We start from the raw sequence: 13,919 nt of genomic DNA, 5'->3' as shown, positions 1-13,919 counted from the left end.
TGTGGGAGGAGCAGCTGGAGGGAACCGAGTCGGCCCACCCTCCTGCCCCGGGGTGCGGGGGCCGTGCGGGGCGGGACGCGGGCCCCGCTCCGCACCGCCCATCCTCCGCCTCCGCCCTCACGGCCCGCTCTTCTCCCGCCGCAGCCCTGGGCTCCTGCCGCGGGGTCTCCGGCACCCTAACCCTAACCTCCCTCCCGCACCGCTCTTCGCCGCGGGGCCCCTCGCAGCCGGGACGGCGGCCCGTCCTGGGCCGCCTCGCTGGACCGAGAGCGCAGGCCCGGCCGCCCCCGCCCCGGGCCGCCCTCGCGACCCCCGCGGACGCGCCCCCACCGCCGTCGCTGAAGTCCCGGGCCAGACGGCGCTTGGGGCGGCTGAGCGGGAGCCCGTCCAGCCAGGCGTAGAGGCCGCGGAGGGCGGCGGGGCTCGGCCCCGAGGCGCCCAGCATGGCGGCAGGTTGAGGGGCCGTTGCCAGGCGACGGGGCCGGAAGGGGCGGGGCGAGGGCTGGTTGAGTGGCTGTTGCCGGGCGACGGGGCCGGAAGGGGCGGGGCGCGGGCTTTTCGGTCCGTCGCTACCATGTAGCCTCAGGTGCGGGTTCCGGGTCTGAGCAAACCTGCTCCCTGTCGGAGGAGCGGGGTTGTTTCACCAAGGTGGAGGGTTTATGACTAAAATGCGGGGAGGGAGGAAGGTAGATAGTTTGACCCGGTCTGTTCACAGTAGGCACTGGAACAAGCGCGGGACCTTCAAGTCTCGCACACTGAGCTCTACGTGGCTTAGGGGGCACCTTCCCGCCCAGCTAGGAAGACGCGTTTAGAACCTGGTCAATAATTTATTGGTAAAGCAGAAATTTTTCATTATTAAGGAATGAAAGTTTTCAGCCCTGATGAACGTGCACCTGAGGCTTCAAGAGAACCAGACAAGACAGCTGAGCCCCACGGCCCTTTAGATAAGTGACTTCCAGGCGCAAGCGCAGGAGTCCTGGTGCGCACGCGCGCGCACACACAGACCTGGGTGGGCCTTTTCCTTCTTAAATCTCATGGGAAACAGGCTCCAAAAACTAAGGGACTTTGAGTCTGGATGTAAGTGCAGTCCACTCGCTGACACCCTCTCCAGAGGAAACCTGACCTCCGGCAGGCGCCCCGCCTGGGAGGTGTCTTCCTGGCTATGTACCACACAAACGCAGGCCTGGAACCGGGCGGTGCCCGGGGCAGCTGGGAGCTCAGCAGGCGCGAGAGCAGGTGCACAGACAGCTTGGAGGGCTGCGTTCCTTGTCTCCCGAACACGCTGCGGTCCCCAGCCTGGTGACTATAGACGTGTAGGGGTTGCGCGTGGCCAACCCCATGCGTTCCTGAGGTCACAACAGCGGCTGAGAGTCCAACCGCGCAGTCTTGAGCCGAGAGGCTCTGGCTGTGGCCCTGGGATGTGGAAGAGTGTGGCTCTTCCCATGTGGCTTCTCCAAAGTTCCAGACAGGTGCACAGATGCACCCCCAACCCATGGTGCTCTGGGAGCTCTGGTCCCATCACTTCCTCTGGATAGGGGGCTTCAGGGCAACCTTTGGGCCAGCAGCCCCCTTGGAGGAGGAAAAGAGAACTGATATTAAAAACCACTTGCCATAAAGGACATATAAAGGGTACAACTGAATCTTATTTCCTTGAACATTTCTTAAAATGTAGATTCTTAGTTCACCCAACAATGTGATGGCGTGGCCCACACCGTGGTAGCCGTGCTAGCCACACTACTGATAGCTCACTGTGTGTGAAGGGCGGACTTTCTTATTCACACCAGCCGGGGAAAGAAAGGCAAAACTACAGTGGCAGCAGGACTTGCTGAAAAGTCCTCTGACAGATGATTATAAAGCAGACGCTAAATAAACCTGTAACCGATGTTTCCCATTTCTTTGAAATAATCACCAAGGTTTATCAGCTGATAACTTGAAGACAGCTCAGCTCTCTCTGCTTCCCTGGCACGGTGGATACTGCCCTGTGTGTGCTCAGGGGTGGGCCTCACCTGTGTCAAACAAGACTTGGCCCCTCCGGCCCCAGGCTTGACTGGTGGCATCGGGGGTGCGGAGGTCGGCTTGATGATCTGGGAGAGAAATGGATACAGCTGACAGGACACCCCTACATGATCCAGGCCCTTGCCCTGGGCCCCCGTTGTCCCCAAGCCCCAAGGGCCTGCAGGCTCTGCCTTTGCTGAGCTCTCTAGGGAAAAAGGTGTGAATCCCAGTGGGTACAGCCCCCACCCACTCCCACATTACCATTTAAAAGCTCTCAAATTGCCAGAATGTGGGTCTTTGGAAGCTCAAAAGCCAAGAATTAACTACTAAAATGTGCATTTCTTTTCATCTCTCCCAGGGCCCAGGCCAGCCTTGGGATGGGGGAGGATGGACTGGCAGAGCTGTGGAGGTCACTCCTGGCTGCAGGACACGTCGTCGGGCCTGGGTGGGCCGAGCAATGGTACTGCCCAGCAACTCCTGGAGGGTCCTACTGAGCAGCCCGGGGAGCCCTGCTGTGGGACCATCTCCCTGCACAGGAGCTGTCTTTCACTGCGGCCTTGGCCCTGCCTCCCTCTACGGGGCTTCTACCACCCTGCCAGAAACCTCTCTGCCCACCTGCACCCCACCATGTTGCCTGTAAAGATCCCTCCAAGGACTAATTTTGCAACAGTTATGAAAGCCTAATATTAGTTCAACATAAAAATTTAAGAAGAAAAGAGAGAAATAGAATATCACTATTACAAAAACACTACAGTAACAATCGCTGCAGGCAAAATTCAGGAACAGATGCCAAAACTAGTGGGTCAAAGTTTGAGGAGAGGCCGGGCGCGGTGGCTCACACCTGTAATCCTAGCACTCTGGGAGGCCGAGGCGGGTGGATAGTTTGGGCTCAGGAGTTCGAGACCAGCCTGAGCAAGAGCGAGACCCCGTCTCTACTAAAAATAGAAATAAATTTGCTGGACAACTAAAAATATATGGAAAAAATTAGCCAGGCATGGTGGCACACACCGGTAGTCCTAGCTACTCGGGAGGCTGAGGCAGAAGGATTTCCTGAGCCCAGGAGTTTGAGGTTGCTGTGAGCTAGGATGACGCCACGGCACTCACTCTAGCCCGGGCAACAGAGTGAGACTCTGTCTCAAAAAAAAAAAAAAAAAGTTCGAGGAGAAATAGGATTCAAACAGTGTCCAGGTGCCCCCAGAAGTGTTCACTAGCTACAGAAGGAAGAGAGGAACTGCAGAGAGAAACCAGCCAGTGCACCAGCAAGCAAGATATCAGCACGGCCAGTGACAAGACACCCCGGCTCCCCAGCCGCGTGCCGTGCCCTGGGAAGGACACTGCAAGTGCTATTTCCGCCAAAAACGCATGGCCTCCGTCCACGCGTGAAAAGAACCCGACAAACCCAAACTGAGGGATACCCACAAAACTGTTGCCCGACACTGCCCAGGTGCAGGCTGAGGACAGGTGGAAGGGGGGACCCTGGGAGAAGCAGCAGGAGGACTTGGTCTGCAGCCTCCTCACCGCAGCGTCTCCCGACCACAGCCTCACGGTGGACACGCATTGCCTGGGAGCGCTGGGTGGAGGGGCACCGGACTCTCTGGCTATTTTTGCAACTTTCTGTAAGTCTAAAATCTGTTCAAAATTAAAAGTGAAAAGAAAAAACAACCCTGTGGGCCGTCTCGGCCGGTCTTCCTTGCACAGCCCGGTCCTGGGAACAAACCCACGAACCTCTGTTGAGGGAAGGGGGTGCTCCTCTGCAGGCCCCCCTCAAAGCCGCACTTGGGGAGTCTTCCCGAGGGACGGGGGCCTCCCAAGGAGGATGCCCCCCAACACCGGGCAGAAAGCCTGGCCCTTTCTGGGCCCAGTGTGAGGAGCGGGCAGTCGGCCTCCACCCACCCCAGAGTGGCCCCCAGGCCCCGTGCAGGCCAGCCAGGGCCCAGCGCTGTGGGAAGGCTGAGGATGGCACTGTGGGAATTAAGCCTCCACTTGCCAGGGCCCCAGTGAGTCACATCTGAGACCCTTTCACTCCCCCAAAGTCCCCATACCCAGGAGAAACGCCACGATGGGCTGTCCAGTCCTCTCACCTGCTTGGGCTTGAGCTCTGGGAGGGGCTTGGTAGGCGGAGCAGGTCTGAGCTGCAGGAGGAGGAGGAGGAGGAGTCAGGACCCCAGGAACCAGCCCCCCAGGCACTGAAGGGCTGGGACTGTGCCCAGTGAGGCCTCCTGAGTCTGTGCTTCAGTTCAACATCCTCGAGGGCCGGGCTAGCCAGCTCTCTGTGCAGCAGCTGCTACCCTGCGGTCCCTGGCCCTTCCTGCAATGCCCTCCGCAGACATGGGACCTCCTCCCATCCAGGCCTGGACAACCCCCACCTGCTCACCTGCCCTGGTGCCTGCCGGGTGTAGACAGGAACTGAGAGAGGTGGGCTGGACACAGCTGCCGGAGGCTGCAGGGGACAGGGCCGTGAGCCTGGATTAGGGGCAGCCTCGGAGCTGAGCCCCCCCATTTCCCCAGGCACCCCCACCCCCAACCCCCCACTCCAGGGCTGGAGGTTCCTGCACTGCACAGAGGAGGGGGAATGAAGCCCTCTGGGTGTGCTTGGGGGTCTGCCCCGGCCCCCAGCCCCTGCCCCATCTTTTCCCTTGGCCAAGTGGGTACGCAACCCCGTGCTGGGGAGCGGAGGGTGCCTGCAGCTCAAAACTGTCCTCAGACGGACCCCATTGAGGCCAAGAACGACCTTTGCTGGCCTCAAAGCCACAAGTTCAAGTTCAAACTCCAACTCCATCATCATATATGCGGGTCCTTGGATAGCCCATCTTAAAGCCTCAGTTTCCCCCCAACGGGGTGATCACAGCAGTCGCTCTCAGCCCCAGGGCTGCCGCACGGCCACGAGTTAATTTACACAAAGGCCTTCACTGGTGGGGGGGACCTGGGGGCCTGGGAAAGTCCCTTCCTGCCTCACGACCCTGCCCGGGATGTGCTTACAGCAGGGGGCGGCCTCTTCGGGGTCACCGACAACACCTGGGTTCTGGGGGGCTGGCTGCGCTGGGTGGTGGATAGCACCGAGGGGCCCTGTGTGGGGGCGGGGGCCCCACCCTTGGCGGGCTCGCTGCCAGCGCCCTGGCGGAACAGGGGGTTGAAGAGCCCTGCGGTGGTCTTGGGCGCCACGTTCCTGGGGAGAAGCACAGAATGAGTTGGTGCAGTTGGGGTGTGCTGGCCACGGGGTTCCCAGTACTGCACCCTGAGTCTGGCTGGGGTCCCCTAGTGCTAGCGGGGCTGGCGGCAGGCTGCAAGGTGTGCAGTCACAGCCAGGGAGAGGAGCAGGCCCAGGAGACAGGGGCGGGTCCCGGTGTCAGAGGGGCCAGGGTCAGAGACAGCCCGTGTCCCCGGGTCCAGGCAGCGGGTGGGAGGCCCCTGGGCCCGTGTGTCTAGCTCTGGCCAGCCTGGGCCGAGGTCCCCACAGACCGGGGATCAGGGCATGGCAGGGCCCAGTGGGTGCGCAGGGGGCTGGCCGGGGTGCCCAGTCACGCCTCTCCGGATTTGCCGCACTCTCAGCCTGCCCCCAACACGGGCACTTGTTCTGGCCTCGGCGAGAGGCAGAGGCCCAGAGCAGCGTCACGGCCGTGTGGAGCCCAGGACCCCGCCTTCGCTCAGCCCAGGCCTGCCTGGCTTGGGGTCTGGGGGATGTCAGTGGGCGGCCGTCCGCTGGGTGCCCGAGTACCCCACCTCGGGCCCACTCCGCGAAGTGCCGGCGTTTCTTCCTCAAACAGCGGCGGAGGCCATTTCCCAACAGCTGACCACGGGAAGTGCCTGCCACAGACACTGACGTGTTGTAACCCCGCGTGTCCTCACCTATGGGCACGGCTCCAGGCCTTGCGGAAGACTATGACGCCTGCCAGGATGATTGCCATGGCCGCCAGGAGCCCCAGAGCCACCAACACACCGACAGGGAGGCTCCCGGACCCTGCGGGACATGTGGCCATGTCAGCGGGGGCAGGACCACGACCTGAGGCCATGGAGGCAGGGAGGGCACGAGACGGGCGACCTGGTCCCCCAGGGGCTCCTGCAGCTACGCCAGCCCCACAGCCGAATCCCGGCCACCGGCCTGCAAGACCCCTTGGTGGGTGCCCAGGGGTGCTGCCCCAGCTCTCTCGGCTCTCCAGGGACAGATCAGAGGGCGTGGCTGCGAGTGGCCCCAGGGCCTGAAGTGCCACAGGCCAGACTCGGCCCTTGAGGCCTGGTGCTGTGGATGGTGGCTCACCGGTGGCCACTGCGAAGGAAGACGCTGTGGGGTGGTGGCCCTGGGTCCCCCAGGCCACCAGAGGAGGGGCTGCGGGACTTGGGTGGGGACATCGACCCTCGTGGTCCCAGCACACAGCTCTGCCTGGGCTCCACTTGCACAGTCTGCTTCAGACCCCAGCCCCAACTCGGGGCCCTGTGAGCCCAGGCTGTGTGGGTCGGGGAGGCCGTGGGTGGTCCGGGCCCTACCTGCCTGCACGTCAGTCAGCAGCTTTGTGCAGTGGGGTGGGGCCCAGCCCGCGTGGCAGTGACACTCCTTCTTGTGGTTGCACACCTGGAGGGACACCGGGTTCAAGGCCGGGGATCGCGGGGGCCCCAGGGGCAGGGAGTACCTGCAGCACAGGGGGCCCCTGCACCAGCCCCACCCCGCTAAGGGCCCCCATGTGCCGACCATGAGGCCTTGGTGGTCTCTCCTTGCTGCCCAGTCACTGTACGGGTGCTGTCCACTGGGCTCGCCTGGGCCTGTCCCAAGATGGGCTCTGCCAAGACCCCCACTGTGGACACTCTGGGCTTGTCCAAGCCTTGGGCTCCCGTGTCCAAATTGGCCACTGCCGACCGTTCTGTGAGACGAGCGGCAGCCACGGCCTCACTCTTGGGGCGGCGGGCGGGGGCTGTCCCGTGAGGCCACACGTACCCCGTGGCCGTGGCATCCGGCCGAGCAGTTCCTGGATCTGTACACGTGGAGGTCCTGGCAGCGTCCTTCCCAGCAAACCTGGAGGGCAGGAGGGGGTCTCAGGAGGCCAGCTGGGCCCCCTGCCCTGCCCCGCCCCTCTGCTGGGACCGGCACTGGGCTGGTCGCCCCCCCATAGGCCCCACGGGCGTGGCAGGCAGGGACGTTCCCAGTCTGAGGACGCACTTCCCACGTCCCCCGTCCACCTCCCCGGTTCCTACCAGAGCCTCGCAGGGAGGACCCCGGGCTTGGAAAGGTGTCGTGGAGGGGCCGTGTGGGACATGCCAGGCAGCGCAGCCCCTCTGGGCGCTGTGTTCCCTGCACTCACCTTCTCCTGGCCGCACTGGGTGCCCTCGGGCACCGGCTCGTAGGCGTCGCCGTTGACGGTGGCGAGAGCTCGGCACACGGTCGAGAGGGAGGTAAAGCTGCAGGTGCTTCGCTCCAGGCGCTGCGGTCCCCCGTCGCAGAACAGGACGCCACACTTGACCCTGTGGATGGGGCAGGCCAGGGGCCAGCCGGCAGTGACCACCCTCCCTCCCACGAGGACAGCATGCTTGGGTCCTTCAGGTCTGGGTCAGACCACCAAGTGCCACCTACCTCCGCAGAGGCCGACTCCCGTGTGGGGAGGACGCCCTTGGGCCGACCCCACCTCTGAGGACGTCCCAGGCCCTGGGCCCCGGGGAGTCTGGCCACGGACACTCACCTGTCTGTGCTAAGGGGGACCCTGACCCCGCAGCCTGCTGAGATGCTGTAGGAGAAGCAGGTCTCGGCGGCAGCCCGTGCACCTGCCGGCCAGGAGCGGGTGAGCCCGTGGCAGGGCCTACAGCCTCCCCGCCAGGCCAGGGCTGGGCTGTGCCTGACTGACCTGGCCCACACAAATCCCGGCACCGCCCAGCCAGCGTGGGGCAGCTGCCATTGTAGCAGTAGCCCCCACGGCAGGGCGTGCCGTTCTCACGGAAGGCGTCTTCTGGGCACTCGGGCCGTTGGCCATCGCAGAACTCCTCCAGGTCACACTCGTCCTTCTGGGGGCGGCACGGCTCAGCGGCCGGCTTCACCTTGAGGCCCAGCAGAGAGCAGCTCAGGGTGGGGACGGGCCCATCACGCTGCCTGGTCACGGGCGCCCTTGGGGCCCCTTCCCACCGACCAGCCTTGGGCTCCCCTGGGGGTCCCGGGTGGGGGCTGTGCTCACCCTGCACTCGTGACAGCAGGCGCCCTGGGCACACTCGGCCCCCGCAGCCAGCTGGCAGGTGGTGGCGTTGCAGCAGCGGTTCTGACAGTCCTGGGGCAATAACCAAGGCCTGGGCAGGCTGCACCTGGGACAAGCCGCCTCCCTCGACCACCCGCGGGGCCTTCTGGCGCCAGTGGGGCCCTGAGCGCCACGTGCAGCCGGGGGTGTCTGTCCTGACCTGAGGGGACAGAGGCTGGGCATTGCACGCGGGAGCAGGTGCCATAGGCACAGCGGGGGTGGGGCATCCAGCGCACCTCTGGGGGGCCGCAGTCACACTGCTCTCCGCGCTCCACAAACCGGTTGCCGCACACGGGGCCGCCCACCAGCCGGCCAAGGTCAGGGGCGTTGGCCACGCAGGCTGTCCACGGCTTCTCCACAAACGTCTCCAGGTCGGCCCGGCTGCAGTGGCTGAATGTCCTGGGGAAGGAGGAGCTGAGGGACCGGCGACCGTCAAGGGCCTGGGCCAGCGCCGGCCCTCCCCCCACCTGAACCCGCGACTCACCCGATGCTGGCCGCCATGATGCAGCCGCCGCCCGCCCGCGGCACAGGGCAGTAGCAGCCCGGGACGTTCTCATCGTGGTCCATGCCCAGGTTGTGGCCCATCTCGTGGGCTATGGTGGAGGCCACGCCCATGGGGTTCTGGCTGTGGTCCTGCGGGGAGGGGCTGCGCTCACTGGGCTGCCTCGCGGCCGCCCACCCACACCTGCCACCCCCACCCTCAGCAGGGCCAAGGGCTTGGCGCAGCTTCCCGCCAACATCACTTCTTAAAGCAGGCGTCGAGCCAGTGCCCAGAGGAGGGACTGCTCAGGCATGTTCTGGGGACCTGGGTCGAGGCTCCCCCTACCTGGTTCACAGCCCCCGAGTCTCGGGAGCACATGGCAGACACCTTAGCTAGGCCCACGGTGGTCCCGGTGAAGTCGACGCCCCTAGAAGCAAGAGCAACGTGGCTGCGTGGGACACGCTCCCTCCCGGCCTTGCCCGCCCCGCCCCGCCCCGTGGCCCCTTACGTGATAAGCTGCACGTTGTCGTGCGGGTGCCGCCCCACCAGGTCCCGCGCTCGCCAGGCGAGGAAGTTCTCCAGCGTGATGTTGGCGTGGGGGCTGACGAGGAACTTGTCTCCATGGCTCCAGACCTCCAGGCCCACCAGGGCCACGCGGAAGTTGAGTTCCTGATAAAGCTGCGGAGGCGACGTGGAGGGCGCGGGGGTAGGGCCGGTGCTAGAGCCCACACCTGTCCCCCTGCGAGGCGGGGGCCCGGCCACCCCCGTCCCGCCCCTGCGGCCACCCCCTGCTCCCAGAGTCTCCGTGGGCCGGGCAACGCCCTCCCGGATGTCCCTGCAGGGGCCTCGCTCTCGTCCACGGCCCACCTTGTCCACGTGGTTCACCACCTCCAGCACCCGCCTGCGCACGGCATCTCTGCTCCCCAACTGCTGGAACTGGGGACAGCAGACCCTCAGGCCAGAGCCCAGCACGCCCCCCCCACCCTGCTCCGCCCTGCAGGCACCCACCTCTGCGCTATCTGTGACCACGTACAGCTCCACGAAGCGGGGCTGTCGGGATAGTGGCCCATCCTGGGGAGCAGTGACGAGAAGCCTGTCAGCCTGCCCAGCCTCCCCGTGGCCCCAGGGCCCCAACCACCCCTCTGGACCTGCTCAGTGAGGCAGGAGCCGCGGCGCAGCCACTGGGCTCAGCCCGGCCCCCCAGGCCGCCTGGCTGCAGTGAGTGGCGCCCTGGCTCATAGCTGCACAGGGCCGGGGGCGCGCACAGGCCCAGCACGTGGACGGCATGGGGCTGGCCAGATGTGGGGCGAATCTGCTCACCCGGGACCGAGGCCTGAGGGCTGCAGAGACACGGGGCCCCAGGAGGTCATCCAGGCTGGCGTCACTGACCCCACAGGTCCCGGCCTTCTGCTGCAGGTGCTGGGCCTGGTACAGGGCATGCCGCCCTGTCTCGCCGGCCCCATCCAGCGGCTCGATCAGGTGGACGGCTGAGCCTGCCCGGAAGAAGCCCCTGAAGGGACGGTGGGCTTCAGGTGAGCCCGTCCCCTGCCCATCCGGAGGGGAGACACCGAGATGGAGGCTCCCGTCTGGCGCCCACAGCTCCCCCTTGCCCTGGGACCAGTACCTCCCACTCCACCGCAGGAAATGCCTCTGCGCAGCCCCAGGCTTCAGGAGAGAAGAGGCCGGGTCTGCCTCTGGCCTCTGGCCCTCCCTCGGCCTCCACCTGCCGCTCTGCAGGGCGGGAAGCGTGGGCCCCAGGTGCGGCTGCAGCATGTACCTGAGGCCCGCACAGGTGCTGAGGCTGGCAGCCGAGCGCGGGTGCCCCTCCACGTGGCCCTGGTAGAAGCAGTGGTCCTGCGGGAAGAGCGTGAGAGGGGTCCCCGGCCCCGCCCTCCCCACCCCCTGGCCCTGGGGGACCTGCTGGCCATACCTGCACGGGCAGCTGCTCTGTCACCTCAGAGCCGTTGCTGGCCGTGTAGGTCTCCGTGTAGCTGGAGCCCAGAAGTTCCCTGGAAAAGAACCGTCAGCGCTGTCAGTCCCCCTCGCCACAAGGGCCGGTGCCTCCGCAGGGGGACCCAGGAAGCAGGAGCCAGCGCTGCCAGGCTCCGCAGGGCAGGACGATCGCAGGCCCGAGCTCCCGGCTCACCTGTTCTTCCGCAGGTGCAGGGTGAAGCTGTGCCCCGGGGCCCCCAGCACATAACTCACGCTCTCCGGGTACAGGCCCTGAGCCAGGAGGGAAGGGTGCAGGGTGAGGGGCCCCCTCGGGCCACGCCTGTCTCAATTCGGAGGCAGAGCTGGGGGGCAGGGGCAGCGGTGCCCATCCTCTGGGAGGGGCCCGGAAGCACACTGGGCTCCTTAGCCCTCCAGGCCTCAGTTTCCTCATCTGTCCACATGAGGGTAATAATGAGGCCCCTTCCCCCAGGAAGCAGGGGCAGGGGTGGACGCAGCCCCAGCCAGGCAGCCACTGAAGCCAGGACAGCAGAGACCCAGTAGGGCCCCAGCGCCAGCCGCCCTGCCCCCAGGCCCCGCCCCCAGCAGGCTGTGGCGACCTGGCCCCCCTGTACCAGGACTCAAGGCTGCCGGCCCGTCTGGACAGCGTGCACTGTGCCCACCGGGGAGATGCCAGCCCAGGGCAGGAGGTGGGTCTGGGAGCTGCGGGGGAAGGGGTGCCTGGACACCCGGGAAAGGACAAGCCCCCCTTTCTGGATGCACGCACACGCGTGCATGCAGCACACACATGAGACAGTCTCAGCCCCCTGCCCCGGGGAATCCCGCCAGACCCACACGCCCAGGAAGGTGTGTCAACCTGCGGTGAGCTGTTCCCCACTCAAAGAGGAACTGGCTTCCCGGCCCCTGCCAACTGAAGCCGGGGAGTGGCCTGGGGCCTGCGCCAGCTACCCCTGCCCCTTTCCTGGGGCCCAGGGTCTTGGAAGGGACACAGGTGGCAAGCACCCAGAGCCCCCCTGCCTGCAGGGTGAGGCGGGCGGAAGGGCGGGAGGGAGGAGGTGCCACCAGCGGCACCTGAAGCAGAGACAGGCCCAAGGTGGCCGCGAGCCTCTAGGGTCTGCTCTCCAGCCCAGGGCTCTGCAGGGCAGCACCCACTGCCCCCCACCCGGCCCCCCACAGCTGCCTGGGAGGCAGAAATGGGGAGCTAAAGTCCCTGTCACAGAAACAGGCTCTGAGTGGTCAGCCAGGGACCCCAGGCCAGCTCAGACTTACCGTGTGGGAGGGCAGGGCTCGGCGGGCTCGGGGTCCTGGCAGGCGCCGGGGAAGCACCACCTCGAACTGCTCCACGCCAGGCAAGGCGCAGCTGAGGGCCAAGCCTGCGGGGAGGGGGCAGCGCTCACACAGGGGCTTCTGCCCGGGGAGGCTCGGGCCGGGCTCTGCCCTCCTCTGGGGGAACGGTCCACCAGCTCAGGAACCAGCAAGTCCCCAGTGTGGCCCCCACAGCCCACCTGAGGGTTCTGTGCCCAAAGACCACTGGACGCAGCACCAGCTGGCCGGGTGGAGCTTGGCCTGGCAGCCCCCACACAGGGCCCCGGCACCCTGCCCACACCAGCCTTTCCAGGGGCCCCCAGGCTGCTCCCAGACCCCCCAGGGGGACGCACAGTGGCCCAGGGCAGGGGTGCCCTGCACAGCGTGTAGAGCTGACCTTTCCAGCTCATCTAATCACATGATTGCAGCTAACCGGGGACCAGGGGGCTCCCCCAGGCCGTCTGCTCCAAGGCCTGGAAACTCCCTGGTCTCCAACATCACAGGGCAGGTCCAGAGTTTCAGAGACCACCTACGCCGAAGCACTCACGGACGTGTCTCCTCTGCCATTACCTCGCTGACCGCCAGAGAGAGCTGGAAGCACCCACGGCCTCCAGCCTGTCCCAGGACGCTCCCAGCAGCAAGGCAGGTCCAGGGGCCAGCAGCCCACCCGGCCCTCAACCAGGCAGGAGATGGGTGCCGCGTGGCCAGGCCAGCCCTTGTGCCCATCCTTGCCTCCAGACCACTGCCCCTGTCCCCTCTTCCCAGTCTGGCTGGAGGAACCCACGGGGTGGGCCATGCCCCTGTGGCCTCACAGGCGGATCCCGGAGCCCAGGATGCAGGCGGAGCAGCCCTGTGGCCCTCGGCACCCAACAAGCTCAGAGGAGCCCAGTTCACCCTTGAAGATTCCCTCTGGTCGCCTGCCCTTGGCCTCTCCCAGTGATCACCTGTGCGCCTCCCACCGCCTCCCCCAAGGACCAACCCGCAGCAGGGCCAGGGTGGAGGGAGCAGGGAGGCCAGGTGACCAGCCGTCCTGCTCCAAGAGCCACCCCGCACCTCGCTTGGGTGAGTGGCTCCCGGGAACCCCCGCCGGAGCCACGCAGCCCCGGCCACTCACCCTGCAGCCAGAGCGCACCGAGTAGCCAGAGCCCTGGGCCGCGCATGGTCAGGCGCCAGCGGAGCACAGGGCAGGGCGTGCGGAGGGAGGGCTGGGCACGGGACACTGTCTGGTCCCTGCCGCTCCCACCGGCAGCAGTTCCTCCCCAAAGCGAATGGGCTCCGCCCTGTCCCGTCCCGCCCCTTCTGTGCGTCCCAGGCCCCGAGCACAGCCTGCCCAGCCGCGTCCCCTCCCACCTGCCTCCTCGGTCTCCCTGCGTCTCCTCTGGTCCCCTGTGGACTCTGGGCGGTCTCCCCGCGTCCAGCATGGGGCAAAAGCTTCATCAATGTGGACAGAGTTAAGGGGCAGGGGGAGGGAACAGGCCAGCCGGGACGGCTCCTTACAACTCTCCATTTGCCTTGTAAAGGTGAGGAAACTGAGGCGCAGCTGTCCCAGTCCCGGCCAGAGCTCTGGAGGGGCAGCCCAGGTCCGGTGGGAAGAAGGCACCCGCCAGGCCTTGGGGGGACTGACTTGTGGACAGCTGGGGGTGTCAGGGGGTGGGGCCCCTCTGCCTTCCCGGAGACCAGGAAACTCCATGCAGGCACAAAAGTGGCTTCCTGGACACAGGGGCAGCTGAGGGAGGGATTCTGCCAGGCTCCCGCCTCGCTGGGCAGGGGCGAGGCACGGCCACATCGGGGGAGGTTCCAGCCCAGGTGGCCGGGCTGTGGAGGCTATTCCCAGCCTGCTCTGGGGTCCTGATGGCCCCTCCCCAGACAGTCAACCCTCGGCCCTGTCCTGCAGCATGTGCCTATCCCAGCACCAGATCCTTTCCCGAGGACCCCGGGGTTTTTTGGGGAGGCTTCTTTCTTGTTTTGGGGGGGGACAG

At 65.9% G+C, this 13,919-nt stretch overlaps 1 protein-coding gene across 1 annotated transcript; it reads right to left on the bottom strand.

Moving 5' to 3' along the window:
- Window positions 1-835: 835 nt before the first annotated feature.
- Window positions 836-13,144, bottom strand: ADAM8 (ADAM metallopeptidase domain 8). Its single transcript, XM_012660694.1, has 24 exons — window positions 13,055-13,144; window positions 11,905-12,008; window positions 10,832-10,908; window positions 10,616-10,694; window positions 10,463-10,539; window positions 10,006-10,195; window positions 9,694-9,756; window positions 9,553-9,621; window positions 9,194-9,363; window positions 9,031-9,112; window positions 8,689-8,837; window positions 8,441-8,618; window positions 8,148-8,237; window positions 7,824-8,013; window positions 7,662-7,743; window positions 7,287-7,446; window positions 6,923-7,000; window positions 6,478-6,562; window positions 5,842-5,953; window positions 4,975-5,161; window positions 4,370-4,435; window positions 4,077-4,127; window positions 2,007-2,084; window positions 836-1,569 (listed from the first exon to the last, which is right to left on the bottom strand). The coding sequence occupies exons 1-24, from the start codon at window positions 13,098-13,100 to the stop codon at window positions 1,519-1,521; spliced, it is 2,514 nt and encodes an 837-aa protein (XP_012516148.1). The 5' UTR covers window positions 13,101-13,144; the 3' UTR covers window positions 836-1,518.
- Window positions 13,145-13,919: the final 775 nt, after the last annotated feature.

Source organism: Propithecus coquereli, unplaced genomic scaffold, assembly GCF_000956105.1.
Source record: "Propithecus coquereli isolate 6110/MARCELLA unplaced genomic scaffold, Pcoq_1.0 Scaffold673, whole genome shotgun sequence".
Lineage (NCBI taxonomy): Eukaryota > Metazoa > Chordata > Mammalia > Primates > Indriidae > Propithecus > Propithecus coquereli.
Note: the sequence above shows the minus strand (reverse complement) of the source record. Positions and strands in the feature narration are given on the sequence as shown.

Excerpts from the sequence above, each read along its gene's own strand:
- ADAM8 (XM_012660694.1), bottom strand. The coding sequence starts at position 13,100 with ATGCGCGGCCCAGGGCTCTGGCTACTCGGTGCGCTCTGGCTGCAGG. Across the intron at positions 9,113-9,193 it reads GACAACGTGCAGCTTATCAC|GGGCGTCGACTTCACCGGGA; the intron begins GTAAGGGGCCAC and ends TCTTGCTTCTAG. Across the intron at positions 8,619-8,688 it reads ATCATGGCGGCCAGCATCGG|CTCCTCCTTCCCCAGGACAT; the intron begins GTGAGTCGCGGG and ends CCGGTCCCTCAG.